This window comes from Nanorana parkeri, unplaced genomic scaffold (genome assembly GCF_000935625.1).
Source record: "Nanorana parkeri isolate BGI_ZX_2015 unplaced genomic scaffold, ASM93562v1 scaffold188, whole genome shotgun sequence".
Taxonomy (NCBI): Eukaryota; Metazoa; Chordata; class Amphibia; order Anura; family Dicroglossidae; genus Nanorana; species Nanorana parkeri.
The window spans coordinates 972700-993255 of NW_017306456.1; the positions used below are offsets into that span (position 1 = coordinate 972700).

Sequence of the window (20556 nt, forward strand, 5' to 3'; positions counted from 1 at the left end):
GCCGTGGTGATCCCCCTATTAATAGGCCCCCCTGAGAGACGACGGACGGACGCTGACTGTATTTCAGGAGAGCGACCAGCAGAGGTCTTTCCTGGGACGCTCACCGTCTATTTATATCCACAGCCGTGTCAGGTTTTCCAGCGACTTCCAAAGAGGGGACAGCGCACGATAGCCCCCTCCACCGCCCCGAGCCCGTCGCTGCCACCGCCATATCGTCCCAGGCTGGGGGTCACGAGCAGCGTCCGTCTCTGTTTTTATTCCCCCGGGGGGGCCCCTGTCTGAGTCTAGGGTGCCTGCTTCACCGTCGTCGCCATGAGCAACATCTCCTATCACATCTCCGGCCTGCTGGAGAAAATGACTTCCAGCGACAAAGACTTCAGGTGAGCGACGTGGGTCGCCGGGTGGGCGGCGTGGGCCGCGGTAACCTCTATCCAGGTCTGGGTAGGCCGACAGCGATCCATTGCAAGGAATTAAAATTCACTTTTCTGGGTACAAAAACAGCCGGAGAACGATCCGGTTTGGTTGTTATGGGTTACCGCGGCTCCTTAGCTATAGAAAATGTTCTTTTCTAAGTTGTGGATGCAGTGGGGAGGCTTCTGTCATGGTCCATCTTCTGTCCGTGACCCCTGTTGAGGGGATCTTCTCTCACTTCCTGTCCCTGTGACCCCAGTACAAGAAGTGAGGGTGAGCGGTTGTCACGGTGACGACACAGACGGCAAACTTGCCAAACGCTCCAACTCTTTCCTCCACCCTACAGAAAATATGCTGCATTTTGCTTTTATGTTGGTGTCCCCCATGGGAGGGATATATCCCTTCCTGTCCTGACAGGAAGTGAAGTGGAATGACCCCATTTGGGGCACAGGCTGATATTAATCCTGACGGAGGTTTTAACACTTTCCCTGGGCCATCCAAACAAAGTTAAAAGCTGATGCCTGACACCCGGCACCGTTTTATTCTTGGCAGGGGGGGGGGGGGGGGGGGGGGGGCGGGACAGGCACACAAAAAAAAGGAATATGTGTCCCCGCTACACCTCCTGACCCCCTAACCCTAACTCTTCCCTCCCCTGAACCCTAACACCTAACCAAATCAACTAACATTTACCCTGTCCCTTTGCAGCCACTTCCTGTCTACACGCACGCCAGAGATGGCTGCATGGCATTTCTCACGATGGTGACAACAGTGTACAATGCTTGTGTCATGTGCGTCCGCGTTGTCACACGGGCTTCACATGACTACAGGTGTCCCTTTCAACATGACACAGGCACGGTCCACTGTTGTCACCATCAGGAAACCTGCCCTGAGCAATGCCATAAGGGCGGACCTACATAGTCCTATCTTGTTTCTGTTGTCCTGAGCCCGCGTTGTCACCGTAAGACAGGAAGTGTGTCAGTGGCAGGATCACCAGGTGAAAATTAAGGAAATGTGGCTGAAAATAAAGAAAACAAATGCATTATGCGACCACTGGGATTGGCTGATGTTAGCGGGTCCTCGTCCTGCTGTCGGTAGCTGACCGCGAGGTGTCACAGCTCTGGGGGTGCTGACTGAACAACACGGTGACCCCTATATGTGGCAGCGCGGTGTGAAGACCCATATTTGTGTGACACCGACAGGAAGTGGTTAAGGGGTCCCTCTGTCAGGGGCGTCCCGAGGCGAGGTGTCACCCAGAGTGGATACCGGGTTACACCCTGCCGTGACACCATCGCTTATGTGCGTGACGTCACCACGAGCGTGCGCGATGATGTCATTGCGCATGTGCGGCCATCTTTGTGACACCTGCCGGCGGCCATCTTGGTGATGGAAGCCGGCAGAGAGAGGAGGGGACGTTCACCCGGCGGGATGAGGTATGCCGCCGGGTCCCCTCCTCTCTTGGTCCATGACCAAGTGCCCGACTTTTCAGAGGGGGTGACACCAAAACGACTGTCAGTGATTTTGGTGTCACCCCTCCAATGGTGAGCGGAAGCAGCACCCCTCCAATGGTTTCACCCGGGTGCAGGCCACACACCCCGCACCCCCCTTGTGACTCCGCTGCTATCTTTCAGTGTTTTGAGCTGGCTCGGATCCCTCTGAAATATGTGTGAATCTTGGGTGAATCTTGTGTGAAGACATTGATGAACAGACCCCCTGAGCTCCTTTATTGCAGCGCCGCTGACATCTCTGTTGCGGTGTCACTCTATATTTACTCGCAGCTGCTCATCGCAGACTGTTGGACGGTTTCCCTGCCGATAAAGTTACATAAGTCACCTCGCATGAGCTCCATATAGAGGTCTCTGTGTCTTCTACCGCCCCCTCCCTGTCCAACCTATCATTACACCGCATGGCCAAGGAGGATTTCCAGAGAACCTTCGGCAGGGGTAGGCAACCTCGGCACATCAGCTGCTGTGCCGAAACTACTAATCCCAGCATGCCGCTGCCTCTGGGAGTCAGGCCCGTGGCTGTCAGAGTCTTGCATTGCCTCATGGGGCTTGTAGTTCCACAACAGCTGGAGAGCCGAGGTTGCCTACCACTGTGTTATTACATCCCTAAATGTGTTTTTTAAATCCAAGCAGCGTGAGGGAAAGGAAGTGACGGACTTCTCCCTGTGGAGGATAGAGACAGCAACAAAAGCACATTCATTAACCAGACTGGGAAAGGGTTAGAACATCATTCGGGTTTTTATTGCTCCCCATGTCTTCCTTTCCCAAGGACATCCCACGGCGGCTGAAGAACCTTCAGAGTCCTAAACACTCCTAGTTACATAAGATGCCTGTCTCCCCCTCTGTGTTCTGTGGTTCCTCCCACAGACTGCTAAACACTTCTGGTTGCATCAGATGCCTGTCTCCCCCTCTGTGTGCTGTCATTCCTCCCGCTGACTGCTAAACACTTCTGGTTGCATCAGATGCCTGTCTCCCCCTCTGTGTGCTGTCATTCCTCCCGCTGACTGCTAAACACTTCTGGTTGCATCTAGGGTTGCCACCATTTCTTCAAGCGAAACCCGAACAATGAGTCATGGCTTTTTCATATGTAAATAGAGCCGCCCATTCATATGTAAATATTACAGATGAGACTATTTTCAGTGGGGGGCCAGTAGCCCCTATCTTAATTTTGGTTGCCCCTGTCTGCCTGGCACCTTGTGTCCGGGTTTCTGCTGCCATGAAACCCGAACACAGCATTCAAAACCCGGTCTGTCCGGGTGAATCCTGGACAGGTGGCAACCCTAGTTGCATCAGATGCCAGTGTCCCCCTCTGTGTGCTGTGGTTCCTCCCGCTGACTGCTAAACACTCCTAGTTACATCAGATGCCTGTCTCCCCCTCTGTGTGCTGTGGTTCCTCCCGCTGACCTCCATGCTACTGCAGCTCTGCAGGGACATGGCAGCAACCTAGTGGCCAGCAGGTGGGACCTCATGGGACATTGTGAGGGCCAGGCATTCGACATTCAGGAAGTGAAGTCTTATAATTCTTCTTTTGGAAGGCGTCATTTTATTTTTGTGTAATTGGTGAGGGTGCTCTCCGCACACCTTTCAGCAGTCCCGGCCAGTAAAGATGAGGTGCTTGCAGTAACTCCCATGGATGGCACCGTGTAATGCACAAAGTAGAAAGAATAGGTTACCGCACTCAAAATGATTTCAAATAGATAAGTCCTTTTTATTGGACATACGTGTCACAATAGTCAAATAGCCAACGTTTCGGGGCCACGCAGGGTCCCTTCCTCAGGGCAAAAGATGTGACCCACATTTTATTTTTGTGTTATTTCTAATCTCTACCCAAAAACTAGAAGGTTTTGGCTTGAGTTTGACCTTCAGGTGAGGATTCTGGTTGGCCGCTGTGGACCATGTCCCCATTTTTGATTTTGGTTACATTTCCTTGTTTTTGTTAATAATCAGCTCTTCACAGACGTTCTTTCTATTTCCCGGAAGGTTCATGGCCACCAATGACCTGATGATAGAGCTTCAGAAGGACTCCATCAAGCTGGATGAAGACAGCGAGAGGAAGGTGGTGAAGATGCTTCTGAAGCTGCTGGAGGACAAGAACGGAGAGGTGCAGAACTTGGCAGTAAAGTGGTGAGAGAGGTGTGGGGATCCCTTAACATCCTTCCATCAGTCTTCTGATCCATTAATTATAGCGGGAATGCAAAGGAAATGCGTCTCTTTGTTTTAGATGGTATCAGGCTTTGGCCTCCAGGCTGGTCAGTACAACTAAGAGGTTGTTCTTCCCATATCTGGCCAGGTGGAGGTAGGCAGTGCTTGGTGCCTTGCCAAACCTTAATACCACCTAATGACCCCAGATAAGATCACCTCCCATACACAGTCTAGTCTTGACAACCTGGGTTCTGCTGTAAGTTGATTCTCCTTGGCTCAATCACCCTAACATTTTGGATTTCCCTTAACTTTCGGTTTTGGTGACGTTGGTCATCAGGACCATGAATGCTACAGTATTCAAGTATATTTGAGACAATTGGGTTTTTCCAATCTTGTGGTAACAGTTTGGTGAAGACCCTTTTCTGTTCCAGCATGACTATCCCGTTTGGTCAATCTCAAAACTCTTCTTTTGGTTGAATGGGCACAAATTCCCCCAGACACACTCCAAAATCTTGTGGAAAGCCTTCCCAGAAGAGTGGAGGCAGAGTGGCCATAGATGTCCAACAAACATCAATTGGATATGGATGTCCAACATCCATCTCCAATCCATACCTCCCATACACAGTCTGACAATCAGGGTTCTGCTGTTAGATGAATCTCCTTGGCTCAATCACCCTAAAATTGGTGAAGCCTTCCTAGGAAAGTGGAGGCAGAGTGGCCATGGATCTCCAACAAGCATGGATTAGGCATGGATTGGGCATGGATGTCCAACAAACATGGATTGGCCTTGGATGTCCAACAAGCATGGATTGGCCATGGATGTCCAACAAGCATGGATTGGCCATGGATGTCCAACAAGCATGGATTGGACATGGATGTCCAACAAGCATGGATTGGACACAGATGTCCAATAAGCATGGATTGGACACAGATGTCCAACAAGCATGGATTGGCCACAGATGTCCAATAAGCATGGATTGGACACAGATGTCCAATAAGCATGGATTGGACACAGATGTCCAATAAGCATGGATTGGCCATGGATGTCCAACAAGCATGGATTGGCCATGGATGTCCAACAAGCATGGATTGGACATGGATGTCCAACAAGCATGGATTGGACACAGATGTCCAATAAGCATGGATTGGCCATGGATGTCCAACAAGCATGGATTGGCCATGGATGTCCAACACGCATGGATTGGCCATGGATGTCCAACAAACATGGATTGGACACAGATGTCCAATAAGCATGGATTGGACACAGATGTCCAATAAGCATGGATTGGCCATGGATGTCCAACAAGCATGGATTGGCCATGGATGTCCAACAAGCATGGATTGGCCATGGATGTCCAGCAAGCTCATGTAGGTGTGATGGTCAGGTGTCCAAAAACCTTTGGCCATAGTTTATACTCCCAGGGGACAGAAAAGTTTTGGAATCACTTGCTCCTCCCCTAAAATGCAGTTTGTTATTTCTTTCTGTAGCAGTGATAAGGATTGCTGTGTCATGCAGTGCTTATATCTTATTCTCTTCTGACAGCCTGGGCCCTCTGGTGGGGAAGGTGAAGGAGTACCAGGTGGAGGCCATTGTGGACACTCTGTGCAGCAACATGCTGTCGGATAAGGAGCAGCTCAGAGACATCTGCAGCATCGGCCTGAAGACTGTAATATCCGAACTTCCCGCCGCCAGCTCAGGTATACGACGCATTTTTATGACATGCAGACTTATTTTGTACTAATGTGTCTCGATTTTGCTGCAGGTTCAACTTTGGCTGCCAATGTGTGTCGCAAGATCACCGGGCAGCTGACCGGAGCCATCGGTAAACGGGATGATGCAGCCATACAGCTGGAGGCTCTTGATATTCTGTCGGATATGTTGGGAAGGTTGGTGTCTGCTCTCCGGCAAGTTTATATACAGTAGCCAGTGGCCAGATTATTATGACCACCCCATCAGTACTTCGTTGGGCCGCCTCGTGACTCCACGAGATGATGAAAGGCGATGCGAGGAATCTGACACGGCACTGTTACCCTTCTGTTGTCTTGTACCAGTCTTGCCCCTCCCCCGTTCTGCCCTAACATTGACTAATCGCTGACGGCCACAATTCGCACGTTCAGACCCAGATTTTCGGCTGACAGTCCGGTCTTTAAACACTTTAACAACAGCTGCTCTTCAACATTTAACGAATTCTGCTGTTTTGCTGATACTCGCTCCGTGGCTCCGAGCGCCAACAATCATCCCACGTTCAGAGGCTGTTACATCGCGTTGTTTCCCCGTATCTTCAGAAACAAATTACTTCTACTGTCGTGGTAAACAACCCGCTTCCCTATTTATAATGGTCCGGCCCTCCAGCAACTTCAGCGCCAAATTATAGCTCATTTGCCTACAAACGTCAGGTGGTCATAATAATCCGGCCACTCAGTGTATACACCTATTCACGAGTTTCATTATGCGATGCTGTACCCCTTCTCTTCCCTACCATTTGCCCCTTCCAGATTAGGAGGTGCCCTCTACTCTTTCCACTCCTCTATCCTCACCTGCCTACTGAGCCAGCTCACCAGTCCACGACTCGCTGTGAGGAAGAGAGCGGTGCTGGCTCTTGGGCACCTGGTGCAGACCTGCAACGGCAACCTGTTCAATGAACTTGTAGAGCAGCTTGTGGGTGAAATGAAGAAGAACGAGTCCACGTCGACCACCAGGACCTACATTCAGTGCGTGGCAGCTGTCAGTTGGCAAGCAGGACACAGATTAGGTATGGGGAGCGAACATGGAACTCTCTTATTCCTGTAGTAATTGGAAGTGTCGTAAACCCATTTTTTTTTTTTACATTGAGTCTAAAATTTTGTTTTTGGACCCATCTAATTAAATTTTTTTTTGTACCATGCTCAACTTTGTATAAACTTAAAGGAGAACTATGAGGTGAGTGATTTTCACTCATCCTCATAGTTCGTGCCGACGTGTGACAATGAAACTGTCATACGTCGGCTCAATAGATCGGGAAGTGAGCGAACACATACCGTCGCTCGATCATCTCCCTGCAGAGAGCCGTGACTGTCACTCACGGCACCCTGCAGGGATTTCTCCCCCTGTTCGATCCTCCAGCGCTGACTGGAGTAACGGACGGGGAGGGGGCGGGCACAGCTTACTCTGCCTCTAGATAGGCAGAGCCAGCTGTCACTCATGCAGCTGGGTGGATCTCGACAGTAATGTCGGGATCCATCCCGGCTGCGGCTGTCTCAGTATATAGGAAGCTGTAGTTCGCGGTATACTGAGCTTTGGGACACGGGAGGACGCTAGTTTATGTAAAAACACTTACCCCATAGTCAGGGCCTGCCTTAGGCAGAAGGCAGCGCTCCCCCCCTCCCCAGGCTGCAGCAGGAATCCAAGGACAGCGACCGAAGGCCGGCCCTGCCCATAGTTCTCCTTTAAAGTGTAGACACATATTGAATGGGCATCAGACCACAAAGGTGAACCAGTCCAAAGAGTCTTTAATTAGTTAATCACAAAGGAAAATCAGCCAACACGTTTTGGGGGCGGCAACTATCTCCCTTTATCAGGAATGGAACAATATTGTGTGGTTTGTATTCTCCTTTTGGACTGTGATTAGCAACAGTCCAACGTTTTCCTTCCAATGGGGAAATTGGACAAAAACAGAAACATATTTTCCATAGATTGAGGAAGGATAGAAATTCTGATTGATGTTTTTATTGCTACTCATGACAACAGCACCCCCCTTTCTTGTATGGGTCATGCGGGGACAGAAAGTGAGGGAACATTTTCCCAATGGGGTCGAAGATAGAAATAGAACCTTGACAGAGATTTAGGTCTTCTCCACTCTATCCAAAATAATGCTGGAGTTGGGCTTTCAGGAAATTTAGGAATATTATGACTGACTTTAGTATCTCAGCCACTAAGACCTTGCTACTAGGATTCTTCTCGTCTGCTCCCCTCAGGTCCACATTTGGACAGAATAGTACCCCTTGTGATTGGCTTCTGCAAGGTGGAAGATGATGAGCTGCAGGAACAGTGTTTCCAAGCAATGGAGTCCTTCATCAAACGCTGCCCAAAGGAGATCTCCTCTTACGTCCCCACCATCACGGAGCTGTGCCTGAAGTATATCGCCTACGACCCCAACTACAACTATGATAGCGAGGAGGAAGAGGACGCGATGGAGACAGGGAGCGACGAGGAGCAAGGTGTGTTTACATTAGGGGAACCTGGCTTACATTAAAGTTGATCTCCAGACACACAATCTACCGTGTTTCCCCGAAAATAAGACGCTGTCTTATATTTTTTTGGGGCTCAAAAAACACACTAGGTCTTATTTTCGGGGTAGGTCTTATTTTTTTTTTTTTTAATGTACCACAATCCACACTTATTCATGTACAACAGTCTACATGTATTCATGTACAAAAATATGGTAATCAGGGGTGCCGTACCTTTCCAAGACCAATTTGGTAACCAATCGCTGGCCAGAATGATTGAAGCGCGCTTTCACTATCGCTTCCTCACAGGCGGAGTGCATCTTTTATCACTCCGCCTGTGACAGGAGGCGGCGCTATAGAGGAGGCATCGGCTTATGCGGCTCTGCTCCCTCCGCTGCCGCCTCGCTTCCTCTAGCGCTGGCTTCGTTGGCACCGCTGATTCTCTCCCGCGGCTCTTCAAGTTCCCCCCTTATGCCACCACCGGCCCTGGAAATGGTCACAACTAGGTCTTATTTTCGGGGTAGGTCTTATATTTTAGAAATTCCTAAAAATAGCACTAGGTCTTTTTTTCGGGGAAACACGATATGTACAGAGTTGAAATATATAGGCAGCAGCTGTTCTATTGGCAATAGAGTTGGATTTGCTTTCCTTCCAGATCTGAAATGTATACAGCTGTGCCAGACAGAACTAAACTGCTGGCCTAAATTTTCTATACTGCAGCCAAGCAATACAGCTTGTTCAACACCTACACACAGCCTCCAGCTGGATAGTGCAGGAGCAGCAGATGACTGATTCAGTCATTCATCTACTCTCTCCTCCTTATCAACACATGTTCAGGTAGCATATCAGATTGGCCCCATATGTTGCCACAACCTCTCCCTGTCTAAGTTCTTTTCAAGGGATAACAATTAGTTCATACCAAGTCCTATTCAGGTACACATGTCATATGTTTTTCACCAAATACATAACAGTAACTGCATCAATTGGGGCTATTTTAACATCAGCATGGAGTTCAGCTTTAAGTGTAACTATAGCCAGGCTGTGGATATTTAAATACTTTCATATTCCTAAGAAGCAGTAAATGAACTTTAAAATAACTGACCCCCGTAGCTGCAGGTATCGTGGAGCAATTTATCTTCAAACTGCAAAGCAGAAGCACTAATGGCAAGGTGGCTCTTGCAGCAGCTCAGCTTCCCCGCCCAGTAGGGACTCTGCAACCTTCCAATATATAATGTAGATGCAGAGCAGGAGCTCTGGTAGGGGGGGGGGCAGAGCTGCTGAATCACTGCTGAGAGGGGTGTGCAGGGGGAACTGAGCTACTGAGAGAGCCAACTCTTCAGGGGAGTCCACCCCTATTGCAACAAACCAAAGTGAGCCCCCAATCCAATCTGAAGCAGCCACACTATGAGTAGAAAAGCCTCTTCCCTGCCAGCATGCTGCATAGAAGAACCCTTGTTCCCTGTGGGCAAGCAGTGGTCTCTATACAAAGATACGACACACACCCTGCTCAGGGGTCAGAGCCAGAGCTCTCCAATAAGAAAGGAGCATTAGCTTTACTGATTGCAGAGCGATTGGCCTGACTCCGTAGGGCATGTGTCAGATCTCTGCAGAGAGACCCTTGTTTCCACACAAAGAGGAGGAGGGATCCTGCAGAGCAGCATGCTGGCAGAGGCCGGCTTTTCTACTCAGGCTGTGGTTGCTTTAGCAAGAAAGCCAACTGTATGACTTTGCAAACCTTCTATTTTGATGCATCTGGAATGAATTCTGCTGATTTAAGCTGAGGGGTCATTTTAACATGTTTATTATTTGGACTGCGATGGTTGGAGGAACAACGATGGTTTGCTTGTTTCCCTCAGAGAGCGAGGAGGAGTACAGCGACGATGACGACATGAGCTGGAAGGTTCGACGCTCCGCAACGAAGTGTCTGGAGTCATTGATCACCGCCCGGCCCGATCTGCTGCCTCAGTTCTACAAGATGGCCGCTCCCACCATTATCCTGCGCTTCAAGGAGAGGGAGGAGAACGTCAAGTCGGACATCTTCTCTACCTACATCGCCCTGCTGAGGCAGACACGGGCTTCTCAGAGCTGGAGGCAAAATGTGGAGGCCACTGGCAAAGGGGACACCCCGCTCACTGCTCTGCAGACACAGGTTGAGCTAATTATACCTTTTTCCTTTCACTTACAGATTTTGCACATTTTGAGGGTTTATATACGTATGAGTCTTGAGCCCCCCACATCTCCTTAGAGAGTACAGTTATCCTTACCCTCCACCCCGCCCCCTGACCTAAACTAACCCCCCATCCCAGCTTCAGGTGAGTATTTTTTTTGTTTCAAATAATTTTTATTGAGATTTTATAAGGGATACAAAGTGATACAATGAATCCGTTCGTAGAGTCAGATCAGATACAGTAAAGGCCAAACATTCGAACTGTTAACCATATCGGTTAAAGGAGAAAGAGAAAAGGAAAGAAAGGTAAACATATCAACATATGACAACCATAATAACATGGCATCAACATCGAGATATCAGTCGGGTTCCTTGGGTCATAGATGAAAGTAAGTGTGGCCGTTTCGCACGCGGATATAACAATACCGAGCCTGAAACAAAGAACATCCGACTCACCGTAGTGGTTTTGGTGTGTCGATAGGTTGTGCCATGGTACTTAGTAACTGGATTATCGGGAACCCGGAGAGGGGTGATCAAGATGTGGGAATGAGAGAGAGGGGGGCAGGGGCGTAACTAGAAATCACAGGGCCCCATAGCAAAATTTTGTATGGGGCCCCGTTATTTCTAGTCATACCCCTTGCAGAGCCCACCTGAGATCCCTCCTGAGGGTGAACTTGCAGAGCCCACAATAGACTCTCTATGGTGGGCTCTGCAGGGTCACCTTCAGGGCTGGTCACGCTCCTTACCTGTCCGCCTCCCCGTCGCCTGATTGGCCCCGCCTCCTCAGTCGTCGGGCCCCGCCTCCTCCCCTGCTGCCGACCACGGGCCCCGCCTCCTCCTCCACCCCGCTGCTGGCTCTCATTGACTCTATGGAGAGGAACGCGCTGCTGCACAGTGATCTGAACAGCGGCATGTTCGTCTTCAGCCGCTAGTGACAGCCACCAGCATCTGGCCGGGCCCCACTGTGCCCCGGGACCCATAGCTGCCACCTTGGTCGGCATGTGGGAGGATAGAAGGTATGAGGTGCCGGAGCACGGTTGTAGGTTAAGGCGTGATGGACAATGGGAGGTGGCATAGTATGAGTAGGTGCTGTCAGTAGTTAGTTGCCTTTGCGTAAGGCAGTAAAGTCATTGGTACTGGTAATGTAATTCCAGCAGGCCCACATCGATCTAAATTTATGTAGGGTGTCCTGTTTGGTGGCTCTTCCATCTCAAATACCTGTCCAACCTGCATGAGCCATTCACGTACAGTGGGTGCGTGATCTTTCCGCTGCTTCAGGTGTATATGTACCTTGAAAACAGATCAATGAACCTGTAGCGATAGACTCCTGTGTGCTGTGATCCTCATGATCTCTGTCATGCCCTCGCAGGTTCCATCCCTAATGAAATCCCTCCACAAATTCCTGAAAGATAAGAGCACCAAATCCCGTCAAGGCTGTTTTGCGGTTCTCACAGAACTGACTGGTGTACTGCCGGGCTGCCTTTCCCAGCACATCCCCGCTCTGGTACCAGGTAAGAGTTTTATTTTGATATGAATTCAATTGCTCAACATATTTTACAGAAAAGACAAGTTTTGCAGATATCAGGGAGACTAAGAACATTTCAAAACGTTAGCCCACCTAAGGCCTGGTTCACACCTGAATGTTTTGTAGCGTGTTCAACGCTCGACGAACGCTCTACAAAACGCTCAAACATCTAAATCATATTGTATTCAATGGGTCGGGTTCACACCTTGCCGTATTTCCGCCCGTCCGAACGCGATACAAAACGGCCTATGCCCAAAGAAGTACATGTACTTCTTTGGGGCGTTTTGGTCTCGCGTTTCCATTGGGATACAGCCAAGTAGCCCTCGGAAACACGCGACAAACGCGCATATTCAATACGCCTAGGTGTGAACCCAGCCTAAAAGTAATACTCTAGTGCCTTGGTTCTCAACTGGAGGGTCGTGACCCAAAAGTGGGTCACGACCCTGTTTTCTGTGGATAAGTAGAAAGGTTCTAGTCGCAGTACTTACCGGAGATCCCATATAATGGGAAGGGAGCTCGTAATGACTGCGGACCGCTGTATGCATGAGATAAATGTGAAAGATGTCACCAGCACACCGAAGATCCTTTTGGAATGTATCCATTCTGACAACTTGTTCAATAAAATGAGCATTTGGTGATTCCAACAGGATCTTCGGTGTGCTGGTGACATTTTTCAGTGCGTCGCCGCATGCCTTCCACTTTTCTAGGTGAGAAGCTCCTCTGATTCCTCCTAGCGCAGCACTGTCAGTTCTCGCGCCAAGCAGCCATTCGAAATATGCCGCCCAGAAACGAGTGTCAGCTTGAGGTGGGATGGGGCTATGGCAGTGAGTGAGCTCCATCCATATGTGCATTGCTTACAGGTGGACCTTAAAGTAAATTAAATGAAACATTTTTCGGAGTGTGTATGAGAATGTCTGTGAGTGTGTGAGTCTGGGGTCGTGTGTGTATGTCAGTGTTTTTGAGGGCCCGTTCACACTAGTACAATGCATTAATAGCATTGTACTAGTGTGATTAACACACCTTACCACGCAATGGCACCTACCGTGCATTCTAGTGTGGGAGGTGTGTTGCGTTGCCATTCATTTAAATGGTACCCCAAACGCACCTCCCTCCAACTGTTTGTACGCCTGCAACGGAACGCGCGGTACCCTAATGCCGTGCATTCTATTGTAGTGCGACTTGGGTCACGACTTAATGGCCAAGGACAAATGTGGGTCTTGAGGTCACACAGGTTGAGAACCACTGCTATAGTGGAACCAGATGGGCTGAGCCAGCCCCCAGCTTCTTGTTTGTCTTGGATACTCCCAACAGTGAGATCTCCCCGCCATATTTCCCGACTCTGTTACTGTCCTCTCTGGAGTTTTTGTTGTTCCCATCCAACTATTGTGTGTTTTTGCTCTTGTTACATTCTCCAATATAAGACAAAATCCAGCAGGAAGAGTCCCTCAGACCATAGAACCACCATAGAAATATCAGACTGGTTGAAGTTTTAACCTTCATGGATGTAATATATATAAATGTATCGCCATTTTTATTGACTTCATGTGTATCTTCCAGGGCTGGTTTACTCACTGACAGATAAATCGAGCAGCTCCAACATGCGCTTGGACACTTTGACCTTTTTGAACGTGATCCTCAGCAGCCACCCTCCTGAATGCGTCCAACCACACCTACCAGTCCTCTTGCCTCCCGTGGTCACCTGTATATCAGACCCTTTCTACAAAATCACCTCCGAGGCTCTGCTGGTGGCACAGCACCTGGTGAGAGTGATTCGTCCTCTGGAGCAAGCTAAGAGCTCTCAGCCCTCACCCTACACAAAGGAACTCTTCGCTGCCACGCTGAAAAGGCTGCAGGCCACAGACATAGACCAGGAAGTGAAGGAGAGGGCTTTGTCCTGCATGGGCCATCTCATCAGCCATCTTGGTGACCAACTTGGCAGAGACCTTCCGCCCACCCTTCAACTCATCCTTGAACGTCTCCGCAATGAGATCACACGGCTTACTGCGGTGAAGGTCCTCACTCTTATAGCAGGCTCCCCACTCAAGATTGACTTGCGGCCTTTGCTGAAGGATGCGCTACCCATTCTGGCTTCTTTTCTGAGGAAGAACCAGCGAGCTCTGAGACTCAGTACTATTTCTGCCCTTGAAGTGCTAGTTAGGAATTACAGTGACTGCCTAAAACCCCCCATGTTAGATCCGGTAGTGGCAGAGCTTCCATCACTACTTGCCGAATCAGATATGCACGTAGCTCAGGTTACTGTTGACTTCTTAACCACCTTGGTGTCGGCTCATCCCGCCTCTCTTTCCAAGCTTAGCACTCAGACTCTTCCCCAACTTTTTCAACTCGTTCACTCCCCTCTGCTCCAAGGAGGGGCCCTCACCTCCATTTTGTCTTTATTAAGAGCGTTGGTTACCACCCACACTCCCCATCTCGGTTATGGCGACCTCCTCAAGCAACTGACAGGGCCAGTGACTTCTTCAGGGTCTACACTTCACAAACAGGCCTATCACTCTGTGGCTAAGTGTGTGGCATCCTTAGCAAGTGCTTGTCCTAAAGAGTCCAATTCATCCATCAACCAGTTCATACAAGATGCCAAGAGCACTCGTGTTGGTGACCATGTGAAAGTGTTGGCCTTCTTGACCCTGGCAGAGATCGGACGTGAGAGAAACCTCGGGAGCCAGCAGAAGGAGTTGAAGAGTGTGATCCTCGAGGCGTTTGCATCCCCCAGTGAAGAGGTGAAGTCTGCAGCTTCGTATGCACTCGGGAATGCTTGTGTTGGAAGTCCAGTAGATTTCCTGCCCTTCTTGCTGCATGAGATTGGAGGGCAGCTGAGGAGGCAATATCTTCTGCTACACTCACTCAAGGAAGCCCTGACATCCCTACCCAGTGAGGAGCTAAGGCCGTACCAGGAGGATGTATGGAAACTCTTGCTTGAGCACTGTGAAGCTGCAGAGGAGGGCACCAGGAATGTGGTGGCGGAATGTCTCGGGAAACTGATACTGGTGAATCCTTCACAGCTCCTACCAAGACTATGCAAACAGCTAAAATCAGGTGAGACACAGAGGTCAAACTAAAGCTTTAGGGTCTGTGAAGGTTCTCACTCATCCAGGTCATGGTATATCTGTAAAAAGTAAGTGAAGGCAACTGGACTTGGTGTACTTTTCTTGAAGACGTTTCACTGGTCATCCAACCAGCTTTCTCAATTCAGAATGAAATTATCTGGGAATAAATATGGTGACTGTCGCTCCAATCCACATAATCTGTTAGTCACAACCAGGTGTTGAGGCATTTGCATAATTGGAGCTAGGAGGTGCTATTAACCTGCCCAGAGAGAGGTGTTAAAACAGCATTGTATGTGGCACACAATAGATGTCTCCCCCCCCACCCCCCACCCCACCTCTATTCAAGCTTGGCTTCTCCATTTTTACATAAATGGCCTCTTTCACATCTCTTTTAAACCCGTCCTCCTCCCTGTCTAGGATGCGCACTTGACTGTCTTTAAAGGAGTGACCTTTTTCCTTTAGATGTAGGTACACTGCTGAATCCTGACCAGAGGGTTAGGCTTAAAAATACAGCAAGTCCAGTTGCCTTGACTTACTTTTTACAGATAAAGCTTTAGGGGAATGTTTTAAAGGGCCAAAATATGGGGAAATGCCGGTGTAATGCAGCAGAGATGTCCTGAATATGGATTTGTTTTCCTTTTTACGTTTCTGTCCTTCCTCTCCAGCCATTGTTACCATTATATAAATACATATACTGTAGATAACCATTGGATGGGAGGAAGTTCCTCTTGTAACGTGTTCCCTCTCTTTGTCCTCGACAGGTTCCGCACATACTCGCAGTACTGTCATTACAGCAATCAAGTTCACCATATCTGACCAGCCAGCTCCCATTGACAGCTTGCTGAAGAATTGTATAGGTGAGTGGCCAAATCCAAGATAGACAACCAGGGGTCCATTTATACGATCTGGAATATAGTTTTTGTTTCACCACATTTTGCCTTTTCTTCAATTTACAGAATTTTTAAAATGGAGAACTTTGATGCTGCATTGTGGTGGAAATGATAAATGTAGGGACCCTGCCTTAAAGGAGAACTATGGGGTTAAGGCTTTTCCCCATAGTTCTCCTAAGGGTAACGGGAGGACACAAACTAGCGTCCTCCCCTCACCCTAAGCTCAGTATATAGGGAGCTACAGCTCGCGGTATACTGAGACGTCGCAGCTGAAACGGATCCCGACAATTATGTCTGGATCCGCCCAGCTGCGTGAGTGACAGCTGGCTCTGCCTAAGGCCTGGTTCACACCTGGGTGTTTTACAGCGCGTTCCTATGCACTGTAAAACGCTCAACATGTTAAAACCAATAATTGCCTATGGGCATGGTTCCCACCTGGGCGTTTTACAGCGCGTAGCAACGCGCTGTAAAACGCCCTACGCCCAAAGAAGTACAGGAGCTTCTTTGGGGCGTATTTGCCGTGTGTATCCATTGGGATACAGCTGGATAGCCCTCGGAAACACGTGTTTGTTTTACCGCAAATCGCAGTAAAAACGCGCGGCAAACATGCATATTCCGTGCGCCCTGGTGTAAACCCAGCCAAAGTGTCTGATAACAATTTTTCCTATTCTCCCCACCATACACCAAGACCCTGAGATGGAAATGTTAGCCTACCACACTACTTCCACATAACCCCAAATAGAGAGTGCTACACAAAATACAATGCTCTCGTTTTTTTCAGTTGAAAGATGTCCAAAATATAAAGAACAATTGTCCATATCGGCTTCATAAATGTCTTGTGGTCTCTTTTTTCACGTTGCATATTTCTTTTTTGCCACATACATAGGAGACTTCCTAAAACCCCTGCAGGACCCGGACCCTAACGTGCGACGTGTGGCTCTGGTCATGTTTAATTCTGCAGCGCACAATAAGCCTTCTCTGGTCAGGAAGTTGCTGAACAGTGTTCTCCCTCCTCTGTACAATGAGACGAAGGTCCGGAAGGAGCTGATCCGAGAGGTGAAGACTCTTTAATGACATAGTTCTTGTTTACCAAATTGTAAGAACTGCCCTCCTTTTAGGAAGCAGCAAATCAGGTTCCCCTGCTTTGAGATAATGAAAGGGAGAAGCTGATTTGGTTAGGCAACTTTTTCCTGTTTTCCCCAAATGAGCTCTCTTCTCTACTCACCTTGGTTTTATTTTTAAGGTGGAGATGGGCCCCTTTAAACACACAGTGGACGATGGACTGGACGTTCGAAAAGCCGCCTTTGAATGCATGTACACCTTACTGGAGAGCTGCCTGGACCAGCTGGATATTTACGAGTACCTGAACCACGTGGAGGATGGCTTGAAGGACCACTACGACATTCGGGTCAGTACCATGATTTCTTTAGGAAATGGGCTGAAGGAATTATAATATTCAGTCTTTTGTTCAGTAGAAAGCTGTTCATTTTAGGTCATAGGAGCTGACACTCCTTGCGAACAGAAGAAATTAAGTCTTCTCTGTTCTCTACAAACTCTGCTGATTGCAGCAGATCCAGAAAATTATTACAAAGAGCCGGATATAAGCAAATGTTATACATGGTCAGCCTGCTATCCTAAAATACAAGGTAGCCAGTAAGCATCAGAAGGTAGTTTTTGAAGTCCATTTTTTTTCATGCATTAAAGGAGAACTATGGGGTCAATGCTTTTCCCCATAGTTCCCCTAAGGGTCACGGGAGGACATAAACTAGCGTCCTCCCGTCACCCAAAGCTCAGTATACTGCGAGATACAGCTCACGGTATACTGAGACCACCGCAGCCGGGACGGATCCCGACATTACTGTCGAGATCCACCCAGCGGTGTGATTGATAGCTGGCTCTGCCTATCTAGAGGCAGAGCCAGCTGTACCCGCCCCTCCCCCGTCCGTTCCACCAGTCAGTGCTGGAGGATCGGAGGGGGAAATCCCTGCAGGGAGCCGTGAGTGACAGTCACGGCTCTCTGCAGGGACATGATCAAGATGTGAGCGAGCGCCGGTATGTGTTCGCTCACCTCCCAATCTACTGAGCCGACCTGTGACAGTCTCATTGTCACACATCGGCTCCAACTGTGAGGATGAGTGAAAAGCACCCCCCTCATAGTTCTCCTTTAAGATGCATCGCCAGCCCATTGAAAATTAATGCACAATAAACACGTCGCCTCAGTGCACGTTTGTTAATGCAATGCACAGTGTGAAGGAGCCTGTAAGGTTAACCCATGTTTATCACAATAACACAATCTGGTGCTATTTTCCATGTCGCCAACAAAATGCCTTTTATCTGAAAACAGACAATGTTACCGCTAATAAAACAAACTGATGGGTGCTGACATCTTGAATGTGGTACGTGACAGGTCTTCTTTACAAAAAGTGATTTCAGCACATTATGTTTGTTTTGCAGATGCTCACCTTCATCATCCTCACACGGCTGTCCACTCTGTGCCCCAGTGCAGTACTCCAGCGTCTGGACCAGCTGATCGAGCCTCTACGCGCCACCTGTACCACTAAGGTATGCAATACAAGCTCCATTCACCACACTGAGACCGAGATCAATAGATGAAACCCAAACCACTGGATGATACCACAATGTGACATAATAGTGTTATATGTAGGATGCCATTGACCTCTCTGAAAAAGCCCGTTGTCTGTCATGCTGATCCAACAACATCAATACTTTGAGGGGCTTAGCTGCAACCAGCTTGCAGATTAAGAATGTTGACTCCACATCGGCTTTGCTTGAACATTTTTTTTCTGGTGCATTAATTCAGGAAGCATTGAAGGCAGTGGCAGTATTTTTCTCTGTACGGGTTTCCGCTTCATCTTCCAGAGCGGCTCACTGGACAGTGATGGCTTCACCTACTGTAGACCAAGACCAGTTCAAAAGGGTTTCCAGGAGCCATTTTAAGTTCTTGTGTTTCCTGCCTCCTGACAACATTCCAGTCCTACCAGCTCCTGGTTTGTTTGTTTTTCCTCTTCTTTTGGGGCAACTGCAGAGGTTAGGGACCCCATCCCCAGCCAAAGGCACTGCTGCAGGACACAGGGACCTTGCAGTCCTAGATGGAATTGCAAGCTACACTCTCCCTTCCCACAGGCCCTACATCTTGGCCTGCTCAGGACATAGCATGTGTGTGATGGCAATGTACCTGTTGAGGCCTATGGTGGTTTCACAATCTCTGCTCCGGCTTCATGTAGATATACACTGAGTGGCCAGATTATTATGACCACCCCATCAGTACTTCGTTGGGCCGCCTCGTGACTCCACAAGATGATGAAAGGTGATGCGAGGAATCGGACACGGCACTGTCTCCCTTCTGTTGTCTTGTACCAGTCTTGCCCCTCCCCCGTTCTGCCCTAACATTGACTAGTCGCTGACGGCCACAATTCGCACGTTCAGACCCAGATTTTCGGCTGACAGTCCGGTCTTTAAACACTTTAACAACAGCTGCTCTTGAGCATGTAACGAATTCTGCTGTTTTGCTGATACTCGCTCCATGGCTCCGAGCGCCAACAATCATCCCGCGTTCAAAGGCTGTTAGATCGCGTTGTTTCCCCGAATCTTCAGAAACAAATCACTTCTACTGTCGTGGTAAACAACCCGCTTCCCTATCTATAATGGTCTGGCCCTCTAGCAACTTCAGCGCCAAATTATAGCTAATCTGCCTACAAACGTCAGGTGGTCATAATAATCTGGCCACTCAGTGTATATCCCTGTCCAGTGACTCCAATATTTAATTGGATTGGATATACATCTACATGGAGCGGGAGCAGAGAGCTCGTGAGGCCACCATAGGCCTCAACGGGTGACATCTAGTCCCCCTCTACACATTGGTGTAACTCACCAGCCCCAACATAGCTGTGTTCTATAGTGACTGGCAGATGGAACCACAGCTCCCAGCAGGGGGACCAGTCATCCAACACACCAGAGAAGGTTGGATGCCTGTGGTGGCCATGGCTCTTGAAGCGAGCAAAGTGGCTGCAGACAAGTCTTGCTTATCTTTTACATGGCATCTGGTGTCCTCTCATCCAGTGCATGATTAGCCATTCTCTGATCGACGTACCTGCAATAACAAGACCATTCACTTTCTGCTTCTAGGTGAAGGCCGGCTCTGTGAAACAAGAGTTTGAGAAACAGGATGAGCTGAAGCGTTCGGCCCTGAGAACCATCACTGCTCTCCTCACTATCCCGGAGGTGCAGAACAGCCAAACCATGGCAGAGTTCCTGTCCCAGATCAGAGCCAACCCCGAGCTGGCTTCCCTGTTTGAGAGTATCCAGAAAGACTCCATGTCCATGTGCAGCACAGAGATTATGGACCTGAGCTAAGAACTTGCAAGTACTGATCTGTTTACCAATGCCGATCTTATGCAGACTCTGACAGCTGTACATCTGAATCCCAAAACTTCTGAGGAGCTACAGAAGGAGACACAAAGCCATTCTATTGCCAGTGAGTACAATCCAGAACAGCGCTGTCTTGTTCTATAGGAGTGTTGTGATCTTGCCTCAGTTAAGAGATGGCAGTCCGAAATACAGCAGACACGAGAGGCCTGTACTCTACCACCCTGCAATCTTTCTGCGCAACCCCCAAAACTAGAGGCTCAGT

At 48.9% G+C, this 20556-nt stretch overlaps 1 protein-coding gene across 1 annotated transcript; it reads left to right on the forward strand.

The window, feature by feature from the left end:
• Positions 1–71: 71 nt before the first annotated feature.
• LOC108786039 (cullin-associated NEDD8-dissociated protein 1-like) lies at positions 72–20279 on the forward strand. Its single transcript, XM_018555247.1, has 14 exons — positions 72–380; positions 3894–4037; positions 5599–5753; positions 5819–5942; positions 6552–6808; positions 8010–8252; positions 10118–10410; positions 11798–11939; positions 13511–15004; positions 15777–15872; positions 16792–16961; positions 17149–17313; positions 18360–18467; positions 20052–20279. The coding sequence occupies exons 1-14, from the start codon at positions 313–315 to the stop codon at positions 20277–20279; spliced, it is 3687 nt and encodes a 1228-aa protein (XP_018410749.1). The 5' UTR covers positions 72–312.
• The last annotated feature ends 277 nt before the right edge of the window (positions 20280–20556 follow it).

Excerpts from the sequence above, each read along its gene's own strand:
- LOC108786039 (XM_018555247.1), top strand. The coding sequence starts at position 313 with ATGAGCAACATCTCCTATCACATCTCCGGCCTGCTGGAGAAAATGACT. Across the intron at positions 11,940-13,510 it reads CATCCCCGCTCTGGTACCAG|GGCTGGTTTACTCACTGACA; the intron begins GTAAGAGTTTTA and ends TGTATCTTCCAG. Across the intron at positions 18,468-20,051 it reads GCGCCACCTGTACCACTAAG|GTGAAGGCCGGCTCTGTGAA; the intron begins GTATGCAATACA and ends TTCTGCTTCTAG.